Below are 21,430 nucleotides of genomic sequence, written 5' to 3' on the forward strand. Positions count from 1 at the left end.
CACTACTATATTAAGGTGTTTCCTTTACATTAGCTACCAAAAATCAGAGAAAAATATATTTGTGTTTTATTAGAAAAAACTTATTACACTTGATTTTTAATTGCTCTTAGAAAAACATAATTATAGTAATGACAGCAGTAAAACTAGCAACCTGTGAACAAGTCAGTGAAGGAGATGATCAGGCATTTTTCAAAGAAACAAATTCAAATGGCTAATAGACATACGTAAATGCTCAGGCTTTCCATCTATGATGGAAATACAAATAAAAACCACTTGGACATTCCACCTAACAATGGGATTAGCCTACATTTGGAAATATACTAACAACACCTGCTGATGTGGATAAGGAGACAAACTTGTAAGGTTATATTTACAGCAGCAGCACAATCTATAATAGTTAAGACATGGAAACAACCCTGATGCCTGTTAAAGAGAAATGGATAAAAAAACTTTGGCATATCCACTCTATGGAATACTACTTAGCATAGACCTTTCAACACTGTTTTTGCTACATTTCAGGGGATTTGATATTTTTGATTTTATTTACATTCATTATAAAAAGTTTTTGTTTTTCTTATTAAATTCCTAAAGGACTCATAGGTCACACAATAGCATCATTTGCTTTAGAAAAGTCTTTAATTTTCTTTTTCATTTCTTCTGCAACACATCAGTCATTCAGTAAAATATTATTTAACTTCATGTGGTTGTAAATTTTCCATTTTTTCTTCCCGTTGTTGGTTTTGTTTTGTGACCTTTCATTTGAGCAGATGTATAGTAACTCTACTAGAGAATATCACATGCAGATGTGAAGATATAATTCAGTGTGCGTCTCTACTTAGATAAAAGATGGACTCCCAATGAAACTGTTGAATGTGTCTTGACAATAGGATGTTGGACTCTGTGCTATGGTTTATATCTACAATGTCAGGATACACTTAAATAGCAGAATAATGGGCCTATGACTGATTCTGAAGGACTATACTATTGTAGTTATTTGGGGGAAACCAGTGTGGGGGGAGGAGACAGAAACTTGGTGGGGGTGGGGAAATTCTGTAGCCTATGGAACTGTATCATGGATTAATAAATAATTTTTTAAGAAAAAGAATCAAAATCTGTTTGCATAAAATGGTCCCAATTAGAGATCATTATGCTCAGTGAAATAAGCCAGGCCTAAAAGGGCAAACATATTTTCTTTCTAATATAAGGCAACCTTCACGCAAAATCTGAATAAATAGATATATAGGTAGACATGTAGATACGTTTATTCATCTAGAGAAACTATATGAACTGTCATAGTGACTAGTGAAGGTACAGTGCAGTATGCATCCTCCTGAAAAAAAAAAGATGGGCTCCCAATAAAGCTGTTTAAATAATATGTTGACAATAGGATGCTGGCCTTTCTACCATTGTCTATACCTACGATGTCAGAATACATTTAAATAGCAGGATGATGGAGTTGTGAATATTGTTAAAATAGGGAAAAATCAGTGGGCAGAGGAGATTTGAGGGAGTGAACAGAAGAAATTCCTAACCTATGGAATTATAACATTTTTAGCTGGACATGACCACTATAGTGAATGAAGTCTCATGGGTTTTTTTTTTTTAAAGATTTAATTTTTGTTGGAAAGGAAGATATGCAGAGAAAAGATAGAGAAGAATATCTTACACCTGATGATTTGCTTCCCAAGTTACCACAACAGCCAGGGTTGAGCTGATCCGAAGCCAGGAGCCAGGAGCCTCTTCCAGGTCTCCCACGCAGGTGTAGGGCCTCAAGGCTTTGGGCTGTCTTTAACAGTTTTTCCCAGGCCACAAACAGGCAGCTGGATAGGAAGTGGGGCTGCCGGGATTAGAACTCATGCCCATATGGGATCCTGGCGCATGTAAGGTGAGAATTTTAGCCACTAGGCTACCTCAGGGTGCCTATCTGATGGGTTGTTCTACCTAGCCTCCACTACTCAAGATATGAAGTCATGGATGAGTGAGTATAACAAATTTAGTGCACCTTGCTATACCAGAAAGTTGGAATGAAAAAAGAGATCTCCTAGAAAGGGTTTTATTTCATATAATCTTTTGCTGAAAGATATGGAACTTGGATTCACTATCCCAACATTAATAATAAAAGTGATTTCTTGTTGGGTTGGAAGATGTTTGCTGATAATGAACAACAATCAGTCAGGGTGGGTGCAGCAGTCAAGTGTTTGCTTACAGTGCCTGCCTCCCGAGTCTGAATGCCTAAGTTCCAACCTCAGTTTCCTGCTAACTAAGCCTGGGAGATTGCAGCTGCTGCCTGAGCACTTCCGTATGTGCCAATCACGTGGGAGGCCCAAAGGGGACACCTGGCTCCTGGCTTTCACTTGGCTCCTGGCTTTCACTTGGCTCAGCTCTGACTGTTGTGGGTATTTGGGGAGTTACAGATGATCTCTTTTAAGTACATATAAATATGCAAGTTAAAATTTTCAAAAAAAAAATAAAGCATCAACTTTTAATTAATATTTGCTTGTCTTAGAAAAATATGAGGTTTGCCTGGGAAATAATGTAATTTTCATTTAATGTGGGAAATGACGTTTTACTTAATATACTTTTATTTATTTATTTTTTTAAATAAAGCAAACGTTTATTAAACTATAATAAAAACATTCCATCAAATTACAAAACCTGAGCAAGAAAAACAAACGGCACATGCATAAGTGTAATTGACATTCAAATAAAATTTGCATTCCCAAAATATTATACAGTAATTAGAAAATACCAGCCAAAGTAATATTAGGATACTTTTACGTGCGATCTCAACAAATTTGAACAGAAGCAAATTTTAACAAAGGTAAATTTTACAGTGAAACATAGCAGTAGATTAAGGATCTTAACATGTTTATTTTACTGCTATTTGACACTATGATACAAAAATAAGAGGATTTACTTGACAGTTTTAATAAATATCTCATGGGCTGTTTGCCTTACCGGTGAAAAGATTTAACTGGCTAATCTCATCAATCATTTTGTACATTTAGTAAGCATCATCTCTGCCCTACATAACTCTTAATGCAATTCACAGCACACAAATGGTTATCATATTAAATACATAATACGTTTTACTTAATATACTTTTAAATATGTAATTTATCTGGTCCAAGATAGATTATTTACAATGTTTTTCCTCAATGCAGTCTAATATGAATATTCTAATCTTGGTCCCCGGATGACAGTGTCAGTAAAGAGGAGGTAATAAGAGGCTAGATCCTAAATCAGCCTATCTTCATTTCACATTTTCTATTTAGAAGCTTTTTGATTGCCAGGAAATTTGTTTTTAAGTTTCAGTACTTCAGTTTTTTTCCACTTAAAATTTAAGTGGAAATAGTGCATGCTGTTAGCCTCTCTGAGTAATAGATTAATCAGCTTTATAATTTATCCATTTGTCATTTCATGGTTTCTGTGGATCCATATCTAGGCCCATGTCATTTGGGTTTTCTGTTCAGGGTTCCCTGAGGCTGAAATCGGGGGGTCAGCAGGTCAGCAGACTGTTCTGAGGGGGGAACCTCTTCCAAGCTCACTGGTTGTTGATAGACTTTCATTTTAGCAGAGTCCCTGCTTCTTTGTTGTCAGCCCCTAGGAACTAGCCACCAGTGCTTTATCCACTTTAAGTCTTCAAGGACAGTGAATTCTCTTTTGTTTTAGCTCTCTTTTGTATCAGTGGAGTGTGATAACTGTAATAATCACAAGGGCAAATATGGCATTACAGCTGCAAAAATGAGTAATACAACCAAAGGAATGATACTACCATTTTTTCTAATTCTATCCATACTAATGAAAAAGCAATTACACAGGGTGTGTACAGAAGGGTCAGAAAGCCGGAGAACCCTCTAGAATTCCACATACCTTGGAATAATTTTAAAGGTTGAGAAGATAATACACATAAGGTTAGATGTATACTGAATGATTAGTGTTACAATAATTTTGGAGTGTGAATTTTTAAATTTATGAATCTTGTCATCTATTTCATTCATATACTATACATTTTGAAATATTGATTATGAAGCCTATCATATTCAGAAGCAGAATTCTTCAAATGTGGTCAAACTATAAAATAATGTCTAGATTATAGGTTGAAATATATGTATTCTGTTAGTAGCATGTCAACTCAGATTTGAATACTGAATTAACATGTCTATTTTATAAAAAATTGTGATACAGTTTCATATGCTCTGGGGCATTATGCCATTCCAATTATGCATTTTTATTGTTGAATTTTTCTTTATGAAACTTTTTTCTCTAAGAAATAAAATACTGATATGAAATACTATTGCTGCAATATATTTAGCTGTGGATTTTTCATTCATCTACAAGTATCATTTGTATGGCAGGTCTGGAAGAGACATATTCTTTTAACTTTTCTTGACTGTGGAAGAATTTTATTTCATTTTCAAAGACTAAGGAAAGCTTTGCTGGGCATGTTATTTGGGCTGACAATTTTTTGCTTTTAGAATCTGGAATATGTAGCTCCATTCTCTTCTGGCCAGTAGAGTTTCCTGTGAGAGGTGAGCTGTGAATTTAATTGGTATTCATCTATATGTCAATTGATTTTTTTTCACATGCAAATTTAAGGATCTTTTTCTTATATTCAATTGAAGAGAGGTTGATTATCATGTGTCATGGTGAGTATTGCTTTTGGTTTACCCTATTGGGAGTTCTGTGCCCCTCCTGGATATTATTTTCCCATTCTTTCTCTAGATTAGGAAAATTTTCCCTTATTAATTCGTTAAATACACCTATAATCCCAGTTTCTCTTTCTGCACCTGCTGGGAGTCCCATTAACTCTTACATTTGGGCTTTTAATAGGGTTTCTTAATTCTTGAATACTTTTTTTAGCTTGACCCAGCTTTGCTTCCAGCTTTTTGTTTGTTTCCCCCTGGTGACAGGAAATATCTTCTAATTTTGAGATTCTTTCTTCTGCCTCATTCATTCTATTTCGGAGATTATGTACTGTAATCTAATTTGTTCCAATGTATTCCTAATTTCTGATATATCAGCTTTCATTTGATTCATTTCCTGTGTGACGTATTCCTTAAATTACTTGAACTCCTGTATTACGTTCATCTTGTCGTTGTTGATAAGAAGTTTTATAATAAGTGTTTTGAACTCTGTTTCCCCCACATTCCTTAGTTAATTCTGAGGTTGGCAAAGGCTTTTGCTTCTTTACACGAGAGTCTTCAGAAATATTCATTTTGCCTTTGTCTCTTCTTTTGTTCTTGGTCCTTGTACTTCAGGTTATCAGATTCTTCTCCTTGGGGCATGTGTCTAGGCTGTGTCTCCCACAGGGTTACAATTTAATTTCACTTATTGTGGTTGCTACATGGCTCTTTGTTTGCAGTCACTTTTACCACACCCCCTAGCAATTTCCAAGTCTGGGTTCTTATGTTAGACTTCCACCATAGTCTCTGTTTCTCCTGGCACCACTCTCCACCTCCTATGATACTATGCTGAGGTTGCACTGTTGTCTGTATAACATTTCTCCCACTTCTAGTTGGAGCAGTTCCTGGAAGTACCTAGGTTGTTGGTGGTACTGATGTTGGTGGAACCTGTTGGCCATTAGGTCTGAGGGCCACATGGACCTATTTTGACCCATATGATGCAAAAGTCAGTATTATTTTTACTGTTGGACCAGTACAGAGCACTGAGCTCAGTGAGTTCACTCCCAAATCCGCACATACGCAGCTCACTATCCCTGTAGTCTTAAAACCTTTGCCACACTGTAAGAGATGACACCTGAAGTGCCACTACTAGAGTTCTTGATCTACTGGCCATCATTTCTGAGGGCTACCTGGACCTATCTTGGGTGCAACCTGTAAGGTACCATGTTGTTGCAGTTCACTGAGCCAGAAATGAGTTCACTTCCAGCTCAGTGCATGTGCAGTCCTGTCACATAACCTTTGCCTTCCTACCCAAGATGGCATCTGATTCAGTTCTAATGGGCAGACTTGGCTGTGAAATCCACCCTGTTCCTTCATGACCCGTCTGGAACCTACTGCTCTGTCTCTGCTCCTATTCAAATCAAATGGACCAGCAGGACTGGTAGTTCTTGTTTGGGTTTACCTCCTGAGCTTTATTCTGAGCTCCTGTCCCACTTTGTTGCTGATGGAGTTCCTGCTTTCTGGTTCAGTGCAGATCATGCCTGGGGTATTGGTCATTGCAAGACCATAAGGATTTGTTTGCTGCTTTTCCGTGTCTGTCAATCTCCAGGTGCCCCTTTGCTGCCATTCTATCCTCTCCTATTTCTTGAAATGTGCCCTTTCTGCTTCACACTGCCTAATGTTTCTCCGTCTGTTTACATATGTCTTTACCCTGTTTTGCCATCTTGATTTAATGTGTTTTAACTTAGCTATTGAATGCCTTTGCCATTTTAATATATTATTTGATCAGTTTGTACAATTTGGAAAGGTATTTCAATTTAATTTGAATTACTGTAATTTCATTCAAGTTTTCTTCATTTTTCTCTATGAATTGTTTTATGTTTTAAGTTGCCAATACTTTTAATACCCAAATATTGTTAAAAGCTTTTCCTTTATAATGTAAAACACATAGTGTTCCATGATACATTGGCTAACATTCTAGAAGTCAAAAAGCAAAATTCTTGTTGTTTTAGAACATTGTGATACTACTGAATTGAAAACATGAATTTTTAAAGTGAGATTTTATTTTGGTAAGTGTCATTATGACTTAATATTGCCATGCAATTGAATATTACCAAAAAAAGATAGAAAAATATTACTATTACTGCAGTGGCAGAAGCATCAAGCACTGATAGTGTGCATTGAGCTTAAGAACTTCCTAGTCTTTAACAATAGTGCTGCGCATCAGCATTTATATACCACAGTTTGAATTAAATTAAATTAGATTGAATTTAAACTACCTGTTTCTGAGTAAATGGGATCTGGTAATTCACTGTTAAGTTAATCTGAAAACTCATGTCATAATTTAGACTTGATTTTCCTTTGAGTATGATGCTAAGAATCATTTCTTCAATTTGCAATTCTAATTTCTATTCTAGTCTATATGGTATTCCCCCTCTAGAAAAATAGCCAAGTCCTAATGCAAATGTCTGTACATTTTTATTGCAAATATTTTAGTGTTTTGAACAGAGTATGGCCCATTTGAACACAAAATAAGCTGTAGGTCTTGATTTTGTAGTTAGAAAATGGAAATCTGCCTGCCTGAGGAGCGAAAGATGAGGAGAATTTTGGGAAAATACAAAATCACCTGTGTAACCTCTCTTATGTTTCATTAGTGTAACAACAGATGACAAGCACAAAGAATTAAGTTTAGGAAGTTAAATAATGTGTACAAATATGTATTCTGTTTACATGTCATTATCATATGTTTAAATAATTTATTACATTTCATCATATCTACTAATACAGTAAATAAAATTTTGAATTCTTTTCACAGTACTGAAATTATTATTAGCCTTATTAATATTAATCTTTGATCAGATTTAAACATGTTGTTTCATTAGGAAGTGTTAATGTGTTCTATTATAAATGTTTTCTTTATGGGAATATTTTTGTGCAGAAACTTGCCTATTATATAATAGAACATAAATTACCCTAAAACTGTTGGTTATGCTTGTTGAATTGGCCATTTAGAGATAAAACTCATTTCTGAAATTTGAGACATAGAACTGGTGGTGGAAGTTCAATTAATGCCTTTATCTTTACAAAAGGAAGCTCCATCTTCACCATTTGACAATTTATAGAGAAAAAGCCAAATTATATATAAAATGTATTAACTAGAAAACCATATTGGAAGCACAGATTTCCTGTGTAGTTCAATATTAGCCATTTTTTTTTGCCATTATAAACATTTGATTTCTGAATTAATACATTCGGACCTTCAACTATCCTTATAAATATTTAAATATTATAATTATAAAGAGGTAACTAAACAAGTATATTTTTTGTCTTGTCATGTTAAAGGTTCGATGTCTTTTAAAAAATATACTGTTTTTGAAAGAAAAACTTCTACAAAGAATAGTATTTTTCAAGTATTTCCCTGAGGAAATTAGGTATGATTGCAATGTCAATATAAAGTTCTCTATATTTTAACTGCTGCCATCTTGATGTAAAGGTTAATTTTTGTTTTCTTGTGCAGCTTGACCTTTTAGCCGATATGAATCTGCTTTTAGAATTTCTATGTAGAACAATGACATTTTGATCTCTAGTATTTACTGCTATTAATTCAGTAAACTTAATACTAGTAAAAATACTCTGGTAGTTTATAGTAATGTGTAGACAAACATCATAAGACCTAACTCCAAGTATTTTGAGGTCGGTTGGAGAAAAATATGGATTGGTAATAATATGAGTAATTGGAGTTGGGAAAGTATGGAAATTAAAAATTAGCCTGGCTAACCTGCTAAAACTTTGTTTATCCATGTATAAAATGGCTTTAATATTACTTTTGGGATTATTCCAAGTATTAATAAAATAATGTATGTAAAGCATTTGGCATAATTGTAATTGTGAATTTCTATATACTTTATTTATGCTAGCTTTTTTGAGTAAAGTATGCAAGAGACAAAACAAATATGATGAAGACCACCAATTAGGATCTACAACTGTTGGCATGTAAATTATGCTTAAAAGGTACCCTGGGAAGATGAGGCAAGTGCCATACCATAGTAGACTAAGCTTCTGCCTGTCATGCCAGTATCCCATATGGACACCTGTTCAAATTCTGCTCTGCTCACTGTGTATGACTTGGGAAAGCAGCAGAGGATGGCTCAAGTCCTAGAGATTCTAAATTCCCCCCATGTGTGAGATCCACAAGAAGATCTTGGTTTCTGGCTTAGGATCAGCTCAGCACCCACCATTGTACTCATTAGGGGAGTGAATCAGCGGGTGAAAGATTTTCTCTTTCTGTCTCCTCTGTTAATCCTGCCTTAAAATATAAAAACAAAATTTTTTTAAAGCTACCTAGGAAGAACAAATTAGGGCAGAGTGGAGTGGGAGACAAATAGAATCTGTTTTATTTGTATTCATATCACATTTATGTGAGAACTGATAAGATAAATGTAATAAAAACTCACTACCATACAATTGTCAAAAATCAGGTACCCAAGGTGGGGAGACTATAAATGCAGGAGGGAATAATTTGTATCAAAGGAGTTACAGAGGTTTGATGATTTTTGTCAAGTTTTGGAAACTGCCAGTAGAATTTTCTGATCATCTGTACTGTCAAATTAGGGGCATGGGCTAGTTGAAAGATTGTTATATCCTGTGTTAAGGGCTATGGACTCCACATTAAAAATGTTGAAGAAACACAAAGAAAATTGAAGTGAAGGAAAAAGAAGAATGTTAGGAGAGGAATCACAGAAATCTCTTCCAGTGTTAAAGCGGCATGTTGTGTTGACTGGTGGAAGAACTGCTGGAGGGTTCTGAGATGGACTGTACTACAAAGAAACTGGTTACATTGGTGAACTAACCAAGTGAGTAGTTAGGAGTGCATTCATGAAGGCTTTTATTTACTTTAGAAAGAATTTAAACAATGTTTACATATAAAGGACTTACATTGTGAATAGTGGCATGTGGTAGAATTTCATTCTGTTTAATGGCTGTGTAGTATTCTATGGAATAGATGTACTACAGATTCTTTATCTGTTCCTCTTTTGATGGGCATAGGGGTTGATTCCATGTCTTAATAATTGGGGATTGTGCTGCCATAGATATATGGTTGAAGGTCACTTTCACTTCCTTTGGATATATTCCCAGAAGTGGGATAGCTAGATCATACAGTAGATCAGTTTTTAGTTTTCTTATCACTCTCCCTACTGACTTCATAGTGGTTGTATTAGTCTGCAGTCCCACGAACAGTGGAGTAGAGGGAACTTTTCTCCTCACATCCAGGCAATCGTGTTGTTAATACATATACGAGTATACGCCAATCTCCCTGGACTTAGGTGGAACCTCAAAGTGGTTTTTATTTGTGTTCCCCAGATGGCTAGGGAGCCTGAATATTTTTTGTATGTTTATTAGTTGTTTCACTTTGTTCTTTGAAAAAATACCTGCTCATTTCCTTTATCCATTTGTTCATAGGGTTGTTTGTGTTGCTGTCATTGAGTTTCTGAAGCTCTTTGTAAATCCTAGATATTAGTCCCCTATTTGTTGTGTGGTGTTCATAGATGGTTCCAACTAGAAATCATTATGCTCAGTGAAGTAAGCCAATCTCAAAAGAGCGAACATTATATGTTCTCTCTGATATAAGGTGACCTTTATGCAACATACTAGATCAATAAATATATAGGTAAATATATATGCATATATACATCTAAAGTAACTGTATAATGGAGACTAGCATGCCAAAAACTGAAGATATGTTACCGTGTGCATGTGTACTTGTGAATGAAAGGACTCCCAGTGAAACTGTGAAATATATCTTGACAATAGGATGATGAACTTTCTACCATGCTCTATACGTACAATGTAAGAATATACTTAAATGGACTTGTGACTACTGTACTAATATGGGCGAAAACAGTACATGTGGGAATCCCTGTGCCTATGAAAGTTAAAAAAAAATAAGACTAGACGGTATAATACTTACGGAGAATTAACTAGAATGTTTCTGATGTCTCAATACAGAAATATGTTTTATTCTGTCTCTAAAACTCATTGGTTCTGTATTGAAACTGAGTTTCTGAACTGTGATTTTATCATAGATTTTATACACACACAAATATGTAATCAATAAGCTATGTGTTAATCTTCCATAGGAATTTTATGCTTCTCCAGAATAGATGATCATATTTTATTTTAGGTTGTAGTAGAATATTTAGTCTCACTTTGATTTGGTTTTTTAAATAAAAAGCAAATAAAAATGATACATTGAGATATCAAATTGTTTTTTTAAAACAGGGCCAAATTAAGTTTCAAGTATGATCATTGTTTTGAAGAATAACTATGTTAGAATAACTTGGTAATTTAGGCAATCTCCTGATGTTGTATGTTATTGCTAATCTCAGATATTATCTCAGACCTTATTATGTATATCAAGTTGATATTTTGAATAAACCCATCAATCTGCCTTTCATAAAATAAGAGTTTTTTTCTCTTGCAAATTCTGACATTTTCTTAAATATCAGAATATTAATGTACTTCATTCAAATGAATTTAATGGAACTTTTTTCATCAAGTCATCGAAGTCAAAATATTGGTCATTGTTATTTAAATGCATGAAAGTGTAGCATATATTAACTTCAAGTTTTGAGTTTTGGCTATTTTTTAATATGAATTTATTTTTATGGTTAAAATGTGTTATCACTAATTAATTTCAGCTGATTTAGTTTTTAGCATGTTGCCTTATAAATTGCAAATTTCAGCTGATAGAATGAATATTTTGTGGATGTTTTTGATTATTGTTTGGACATTTGCTGGATAATCTGAAAAAATCATTAAATAAGAGGGTGTTTCAAAGGCTGGAGTTTTAGTAAATTTTCAGAGTGATTTTTTTAAGCATTTTGTATGAGTTGTGGGAAAAAAACAGAACTTCAAATGGAAATGATTTAGTGGTTCTAAAAGGCAATAGTCTAATCATTATATCAAGTGGTAAAAGTCATTCTAATTAGATAATTATGGGCATTACAGTCAGCAATCTTCCATCAGGTCCCAACCTTGTGGCACATTGCATAAAATTGCCATATGGGTGCTGGTTTGAGTCCTGGATGCTCCATTGTCAATTCCCATCCCTGCTGATGGCCTCAGAAAAGCAGGTGAGAACGGTCCCAGTGTTTGGAGTCCTGCCATCCCAGGGGAAAGACCCATGTGGAGCTTTTGGCTCCAGGGTTGGTCTAGTCTAGCCTGGCCATTGCAGCAATCTGGGAAATGAACCACTATATAGAACACTAGACAGAAGATCTCTCTCTCTCTCTTTCCCTCTCTTTGTAACTCTGAACGAAATATATACCGCATGTATTTCATATATATATATGTATATATCATATGCGATATATATGCGAGAGATTAATTCTGTTAAGGAGCTGATATATGATACAGTGGTTAACCAGTTCCCATCTCTTAGCTTTGGTCTCCCCTAGAGCTGGCTGTTGTGGCATTCTGTAGAAGTTAACCTTGGGATGCAGTATTTCTGTTTCTTTCTTTTTCTGCCTTTCAAATCAGTAAATTAATGAAAGTAAGTTAGATATGAAACATTACCTCAGCTGAAAAGATGTACCAGGAAAACTACAAATTTAGGATGTTTTAGCTGATTTATTGACTTCTGTTGGTATTTTCAAACTGTAATTTCTAAATAAGCATTCATTTATGGATCTCCTTTTCACATGTTTTAATGTGATATTTCAGGTAATGCCTATAAGTTTAGAGTAAAGCATTTTTCTCTGATTCAATTCACATTACAAAATCAGTTAAAAACAGTTAAAAACCTTGTGAAAATGCCACGCATGTGTTTCACATATTTTGTACCCAAATGTTTATCTTTGGCATAATCATTCCTCTAACATTTTAACATATGCTCATAGGGATATCACCTGTCATATTTCTCGCAACAAATTTAGATAGGCATGTTTGATTCTAGTTTCATTCACCTCTCACATCTGATATTTTGGCATATCTACCCACCCTAATTCTAAATTATGTCTCCATTTCCTTAGAATGTTTGCATGGCTACCACGTTTCTACCTACTACTGCCACCTCTTCACTTATTTTCTTACTTTTCCCTGCAATCTATCTGTCTTTGACTTACAGCTAGTATGATTATTTCTTTGCTCATCATGTCACTCCATAGCTCATTTACTTTTATCAAATGTTCCAAAACTGTTGTCATTGGCAAGGACCTAGATGACTTGATCCCTTCTTATCAGTCTGAATTTATTTGTAAGTACTCTGTCTCATTCTCACGACACTCCAACTCTTGTAGCTTCTTGTTAGTTTTTCAAAAACATCTCTCCCAAGTGTCATCTGTATACTTTGGAAATTTCCAACATCAGATCTTTGCAAATTTTGATCTGATTATTAAGTGTCAGTTCCTTAATCACCTCTTTAATGAGGCCATCTCTAACTGTATAATCTAAAATGTGTTTCTTACCTTTCTGGATTTAAAAAAATATTTATTTATGTGAATGTCAAAGTTACATTGAGAAAGAGAGAGAGAGAGAGAGAGAAGTCTTCTACCTTCCCAGATGGCTACAAAGCAAGAAGGGCTTGTCCATGCGAAATTTAAGAGCCAGGAGCTTCTATTGGCTCTCCCAGCAGCGGCTATCCTCTGATGCTCTCTCAGGTATGTTAACAAGGAGCTGGATTTGAAGTGGAGTAGCAGGACTCAGGGCAGCGCCCACCTGGTGTGCTGGCATCCCAGGCAGCTGCTTGCTTATTAATAAATTCTTTGAATATTTCTTCATGACTTAAAATACCAAATAAATTAAGTTGTTGTCTGATGAGTTAAGTTGTGAAAGAGATATGCGTATTTGGGATTATTTTCCATAATTTCATCCTCAAATTTCTTTTATGTGTTCAAGTATTACATTTTCACTTTTTTGCTCTTGGCCTTTAGTGCATAAATGTTTATTATGATTTTGTGTTTTTGTGCCTGTTTTTTTTTTTCTTAACAGATTTTGACTGTAAATTGCAATTTGTTGTTAATATTATCCTTTATATTTTTACAGTGGTTCTTTTTAAAGTCCCTTACATCATTTTGTAATAGTTGATCTTTTGGGTATAAATGTGTTACCATCCTAGACATATATTCCATTATAAGCATAAAGCAGAATTATGACTTTACTCTAGTATGAGAATCTCTGCCTTTTAGTGGATATTCAGTCTGTTCACATTTACTGAAATTGCTTATATACTGAATCTTATTGTTTTGGATTTATGTTATGCTTAATTTGCCTGATTTGTAACTTACCTCATTTTCTTTTCCACGTATTTGACTGTCGATGTTTAAGTCTGTCTGAACCTGTTTCCTTAGTTTTTCATTCACATATTTCTCAACACTAAGGTTAACTTCATATCCCAGTTTACTTTAATCAGCCACGTTTTATTATTTTTTCCAAATAATTAGTGTAAAAATGTTATATCTTTGAAAGATAGAATTACAACATAGAGAGATACAGTCACATTTTCTGTCCATTGATGCACTTCTCAAATGGCCACAATAGAGTCAGATGGTGGAAATTCTGTTTGGGACTCACATGTATGCAGTACACCAAGCATATGGACCATCCATTGCTGCTGCATATTAACGTGGGGTTGGATCTGAAGTGGTACTTCTGGGACTGAAGTTGGTACTCAAAGGGGGTGCTAGTGTAGCAGTCAGCAGCTTTACCTACTGAACTACAATACTGGCCGCCACGTAATTTTCATGTTAGGATAATCTTGTTGGTTCTTAACTGCTTTGTACCAAATTTATCTTATAGATCTAAGTTACTATTCATAACTTTCTTTGAATTATTATGAACAATCCTGGGACCAAAATTCATTTATACTTTTTCCTCTTTTTTCTAAGATTTATCCATCTTTACTGGAAAGGTAGATTTACAGAGAGAAGGAAATAGAGAAAGATTCTCCATCCATTGGTTCACTCCCCAAGTGGCCACAATGGCCCAGCTGAACCGATCCAAAACCAGGAGCCAGAAGCTTCTTCCAGGTCTTCCATGCAGGTGCAGGATCCAAGACTGGACCGTCTTCCACTGCCCTTCCAGACCACAAGCAGGGAGCTGGATCAGAAGTGGAGCAGCTGGGACATGAACTGGCATGTATCTGGGATCCCAACACTTGGAAGGCGAGGACTTAGCCACTGAGCGATTATGTTGGGCCAATCTTTTCTACTAAAACGATACTTTTGGGGACTGGCATGGTGGCTTTCCAAGCCAGTCTCCTGTCTGCAGCAGTTACATCATATATGGATGCTGATTGGAGTCTCCAGCTCCTCCATTTCAGATCCAGCCTATGGCCTGAGAGAGCAGTAGAGATGACTGAAGTTTTGTCCCTGTACTCATGTTGAGAAGCGGAATAAGTTCCTGGTACCTGGGTTGGCATCAGTTCAGCCTTGGTCCTGGCCATTGTGGCCACTGGGGAATTGAACAGGACATGGGATCTTTCTCTCTGTGTGTTTCCTTCTGTCTCTAAATTTGCTTCTCAAATAAAAATAGGCAAATCTTTGAGAAATACTTTTTCTTTAAACTTTTAAGATAGATTTGGCAATATCCAATCTTGTGTAGCAATATGATTTTTATTTTGTAATTCCAGTTAGATTCTTTTTGTGTACAACTTTGCTCTGATATCTAAGACAACTGTAGACATTTTACCTTTCGTTTTTCTGTATTCAAGAATAATAGATTTTATCTGTACAGTGTCAACACTGGTTGGTTGAAGTGTTGTGTACCCTTTCTACTTCATTAAGACAGAATAGAAGTAGAAATTCTTTGATGCAGTTTGAACGATAACATTATACAAATGATTTCAGAATCTAATGATTTCATTTCAGCTGCATTGGTGAAATTTACATATGGTTACCATCTTATGTAAATGATAGGAGATTTAATATCTGTTATATGGTAGCTGTAAGATATTTTGTAAACATTGAATTTCTACAAATTCAATTATTCCAATATTATGTAGTACACAAATTTAATATTTCCATTTACACATGGGAGAACTGCAATTCAGACAGACTATGTACTTTCCCAAAAGACTCACTGCTGGTGAATGCCAAGTTGTAATTCATAATTCTTAATTCTCTATTCAGGTGCAACTTCGCATTGACTAATATGACATCATACATTATTTCCTGAAGAAAATGTTATTGTATAGCATGTTTAAAAGTTAATGTGAATGGAGAGCAACTTCAGATTATTGATAAAATTTCCTTTTTATCAGTGTGAAAATTAATAACTGTGACGTGTTATTCTCCAAGTGGTTTCCAACACAATATTTCTGTGTATGCATGCATATTGCCTGGCTATGGATATATAGAAAAAACCCTCAGTTTTTGTAATAAAATTGAAATTTATTTTTCATTTGATGAGCTATTATTAATTATACTAATTCAAAATAAGATCATAAATAATGCAGGAACCAACTTGCATGTTTGAAGGCAGGAACATTTAATCTGTCATAGTGCTTTTTATACTTTTGGCATACATGCTTGGAGTAATTTTATAATATTTTAAACCATTTTATGGACCATATTAAATGTATTTGATATTCTGGATGAAGGTTTGAGGCTAACATAGGTTTGATTTAAAATATGGTGTTTCTTAGTGTCTTGATGATTTAGACCTCATGTACCTACAAATGCTGTGATCCATCTTCACTGGTTTTGCAGAAGAGCTTGCTCAGTTTCATATTGTCTTTTATTTTGATTTTTCAGATTGCATTCTCACAACATAACACAATCATGGATTTGGTGCAATTTTTTGTCACTTTTTTCAGGTAATTTCCTTTTTCTGATTTTGAACATGTTATGCTTATTTTCTGATATTTTTTATGAAGCAAATAAATGTATTAATTGTTTAACCTTTATATAACGCGTCTTGAATAGTTTTATTATGCTTCAATGTCTATTACAGATCAGAGCTAATGTGCTTGATACATACTTGTGATTTTTTTGTAAGTTTTTTTGTTAGTGTTTACAGATTTGTTAATCTGAAAATCAGAGGTTCTGAGAGTCAGTAAAAGAGAGAAAGAGAAACAAAGATCCTCCATCTGTTGATTCTCTCTACAGATGGCTTCAGTGGTCAGGAGTTGGACAGGTTGAAGCAGGAGCTAGGAACTTCATCCAGATCTTGCATGTAGATGGTAAGGGCCTAAGTACTTGGAGCATCTTCCGTTGCTTTTCCCAAGCCATTAGCAGGGAGCTGCACCAGAAATGGAGCACACAGGATATGAAACAGTGCTGGTATGGGATGCTGGCGTCCCAAGCAGCAGCTTTAGTTGCTCTGCCACAGCGCAGGTGCTGGATGAAATTAGTGTATTGTTACATGATTTAATAGCTAGGATTATGTAGGCTGGGATAACGCTCCTTCTTTCACCTAAATAATTTAAGCCTGTTTTTCTTAGTTAACAGTACATGTACCACATGGATTAGTTGTATCTAGTAGAACTAAATCAACTCAATTATTTCTTACCTAATTATGTTATGTGCTTAGCAACATGCCAAAGTCTGTAATGAATGAGAAACAGTGTGTATTTCCTCTTCCGAAGCTTGTAATCTTGAAGTACTGTTAACAGTCTGAATAGAGGTCATGAATTCCTAGAACACTACTCAGCTGAGTAATTAATTTTAGGCTCATAAAAAGAGGCTTCCATAATTAACCAACTTTGGAAAATATTGTGTATAGCAAAGTTAAATAGGGCTCTTTTGATTGTAGCTTACATAACTCTTCAGGGTTATGCTAATTATGCTAATTTCCAATGTGTATTTCTAAAAAAGAGTGTAGAGTTTAAAAGATTTGTCAAAACAAAAAAGCTGTCCTTCAGGGAACAAGTTGTTGTCATTTCCATGGAATGTAAATAAATTCTAGGTCAGGAGAAGAATTTGAATTTCACTGATTATCTATTGCAGAATCTTAGAGCCTCTGGATCGCTTGTCTTTAGCATCAGCATAGATTTGTGCAGGTTCCGACACAAATGTGACTCCTTCTTCTGGCAGACATAGCCCCCCATCATGGCACGCAATTTTGAAAACAGTCTATCATGGTTTTAGGGATATGTAGTATGTATTTCTAGATTTGTGTGCCTTGGGGCCCCTATTGCATCTATACAGCTCTGTTGTTGGTTGCTTAAGCAGTCCGGAGCCAATATGGAAACAAATGATGGTGGCTGTATTCCAATAAAACTTTGTTCTAAAAACATCTGGTGGGCTGAATTCAGCCTGTGGACATAATTTGCCCAACTCTGATCAGGTTTATGCTGGAATGCCTTTAATGACACCATCTCTTGAGATAGCATTTTGTATCATCAGATAACTAATTGTTCTTTATAATTGAGTCGAAATCTATCTCTCCGTAATATCTCTCGTAATTCATCCATATGGCTTTATATAAAAATATCAAACTTAATCTCTTATCTGCATTTTTAGCCCTTTACATTTTAACATTCTTTTTCCAATTAGCATACTCCCTCTTCATTTATTCAATTCTCTTGTCAAATTCTTACAATGTTGGTCACTTTATACTGAAAAGAGTCATGATTATTTATATCCCATATAGCTCCCAGAAATTAATGCTATAAACTGATTTTCCACTAATATGCATAGAAAGAGCATGCATACTTTAAATGTATCTTTACAAACTGAAACTTGAGGAAATGTCTTAAATAAATTTAATCTTTTATGACCATATTTCAGAATATGAATCTATTTTAAAGTCATTAGCAAGGTTAATATGTTCTTTAAAATGACTAGAAGTTATAATTGAGCAATACTTTCTGAATTAAGATATTTTTGATTCATAACAGTGTATAGGAAAATATACTGTAATTTTTATTATGTTTAAATATTCATGAAGCTGCATACATGTGTAAATTATTACATGTTTAGGGTTTATTTTAAGCTTTTGAATTTGTGCATCTTTTAATTCAATAGCTCCTGCATTAAGTAAAATAAAACTAATATTAATATGTACCATGTCTAAAAGATTATTTATTTATTAGTTTTTCCTCATGGACAAAATAAAATAAAATATTCTAATTGAGAGAATTAAAATGTATTTGATGGTTTTTTGTCATTTAAATTCTTACCAATACTGAAATGTAAATTTGGTCATTTTCCAATCCTCTCATTGTTGAGAAAAAACAGTCAGAATAATTTCAAGTTTATTAATTATTTTAAAAAGCGACTGGTACTTTTAAAAGAAATTTTAAACAGTATGTTTTAAATGGTTAGCATTTAGGGACATGTCATTTGGTCATGTTTGCTGTTTCTCCACTTCTAACTAGATACTTAGGTAGCAGAAGTGGATGTGTAAGCTTTTCACGTTAGCTATAGTTACAAGGCAACCATTTTCCAACCCTGGCATGTTTTTATCTCTATATTGTGCATAATACTGGTGTTATATGAAATTGAGTTAACATTCAGAAGATCTATGATAAACATAGTGCGTTTGTGATGATAGCATTTATGCCATCTAAGTAGGTAATCTAGCATCTCTAAATTTTGGTTATTTCATGTATAAAATTAGCAAATTACGGTGTTTTTGTTGGTCTGTATTACAGCATAGTATTATACTGGTGAAAGATTAGAGAATTGAAAGGAATATTTCTTTCAACAAATAATCTTTCTGTTGTGTAAAATGGGTAAGTTAATAAGCCTGTATCTGAAAATTTTAAATGATTTTTAAATGAATAATTTAAATGGGATTATTATATAGTCCAACCTCTGCACCTTTTAGATTTTTTTATGATTGCACTAATTTTCACTACACCACTGGATATATATACTATTTTGATTAGTTGGGTCAGTTTCAGAAATTACCACTTGGTCATATTTCATATAACAGGCATTAACCATATAGGTTAGGGGCACAATGTAGGGTTACTCAGCTTTGTTGTAAATCAGTTAAAGTCAAATACTCAAAGCCAGATGAAGTCACTGGTGGGTACCCATCTAGACACAGTTTACCCACTGTGAACCAGAAATTAGCCAGAACTTGTTTCGTATGTCATCTGCCTGCAGTATCCCATTGCTAATACCAAGGCACTATGGTATTGGATTTTGAGGAATCTGTATTACCTCTAACATTTTGTGCTGTCTAACCTTGCTTCAGGTAGTGCTCAAAACATCTTTTGAGTAACCTTTTTAAGTGGAAATTCAGAATGTAAATGTGCATACCTTCAAGGATATGTGTGAATTAATTTAGGGATTGTTTCATGTTGTTTTTAAGAGATACTACTTAGTTGAAAGAGTTATAGAAAAAGAATGGGAGGTGGGAGGGAGAAATGAAAGGAATGGAACGGAGGGGGGGCGGTATTGAGATCTTCTGTCCACAGATTGTTTCCAAATGACCTCAATGACTGGGGCTATACAGTCTAAAGTTGAGAGCCCAGAGCTTCTTCCAGGTCTCCCACCTGAGTGAAGGGCGCCCAGCCACTTGGCACAACTTTCTGCTGCTTTCCTAGGTACATTGGCAGGGAGTTGAATCAGAATTGGTGCAGCTGGAGCTGGAGCTGTTTCTTGAACTTTTGAAAATTAGATCAAGTCTGAGAACTGAGCAGTACAGGAGTTTCCGTCGAGGCAGCCTGCAGTGCACCATAAGAAGTAAATTGTGCCACCTGTTTGCCCTTCAGTACATAATTACCATCATGGGTATGAAAGGGAAGAAATGAATTGCAAACATGAAGCAGCTGGAAGTATAAACTAGTATTTACTGACTAGAAGGACACATGAGATTATAACTATATTTGGATTTTGGTGTTATCTGGTCATTGTTCTGATGCATAACTTCAGTATAATAAAAGACATAATACTATACCGAGGGCTGTGAAGAGTGAGCAAGAGGACTGTGGAGAGTGGGCAAATTTTCTGGAATAACTCTCAGAAGGCAGCAAAAAGCATCTGCCTGCAAAAACCAAGCCTGAGCCGACGGAACCTAGCTTTCCCATGTGGGTGATAGGGACCCACCTGTTTGTGCTTCCCACAAATGAGCATTAGCAGGAAGCTGAAACGGAACACAGCCAGATAATGAACCCAGACTCAGTAATAAGGGATATGGGTATCCAAATAGTGTCTTTCCTACAGACATCACCCATCTCAGTTTTATTTAGGAGCTCACTCTATTTTTCAAATTAATTAGAGTTTTTCAAAATATTAATACTATACATTTTGTCCTCTGCCTTTCTCTTACTGTGAACTTTACTTAATCCTTACATTTCTTTTTTCTTGATAAATTCTACAAGAGCCTTGACAGTGTTGCCAGTGATTTCAAATGCTAGGCTTTAGGATTCCCTGCAGTTGGTTTATTGTATTGTAATTCATTCTAGTCTGTTTCTATTTCTACTTTTTTGTAGTTCCTCTATGATTTATTTCTAGTAGTCTTCATTAGAAAATGTATCCTAGCTTGTTGATTACAGACATGTTTTTAAAATTGTTATGTATAGCATAGCTTTAAAAATATTCTAAAGACTCTAGTATGTGATATACTGGTAAGAAATAATGCTTGTTCTCACGTTTTCAATTTTTGGACTATCTTTAGATAGATGAGTTTGTTCAGTTATTCGTAAAATTCATCAATGATTTGCTGTACTGATTGTATCTTTTATGTTTCATAAGTTTAAAAGAGAAATTCAATAAGTGAATACACATATTTTGAGCTAACTTGTTAATCTGGATGTGAGAAGAGAGTGTAACTGTAATGACAGTGATCAGAATGCAGCATAGTTGTAACAGGTTCAACACTGTTGATGCTTGATATTGGGAAAAACTTTGTTG

The 21,430-nt window shown here is 34.8% G+C and overlaps 1 protein-coding gene across 2 annotated transcripts in view; it reads left to right on the plus strand.

Annotated features, from left to right (window-relative positions):
• ATRNL1 (attractin like 1) overlaps positions 1-21,430 on the plus strand; it is a 558,159-nt gene that overhangs the window by 222,215 nt on the left and 314,514 nt on the right. Inside the window, exons 25-26 of one of the 2 annotated variants that reach the window (XR_009246557.1) lie at positions 7,968-8,056; positions 16,376-16,437. Coding sequence is in view for 1 of the 2 variants with exons in the window: in XM_058671950.1 (XP_058527933.1) it covers positions 16,376-16,437 (62 nt within the window). In the remaining variant the exon portion in view is untranslated. The remainder of the gene's footprint in view (positions 1-7,967; positions 8,057-16,375; positions 16,438-21,430) is intronic. The other variant, XM_058671950.1, reaches the window with a different exon arrangement.

Source organism: Ochotona princeps, chromosome 13 (assembly GCF_030435755.1).
Source record: "Ochotona princeps isolate mOchPri1 chromosome 13, mOchPri1.hap1, whole genome shotgun sequence".
Classification (NCBI taxonomy): domain Eukaryota; kingdom Metazoa; phylum Chordata; class Mammalia; order Lagomorpha; family Ochotonidae; genus Ochotona; species Ochotona princeps.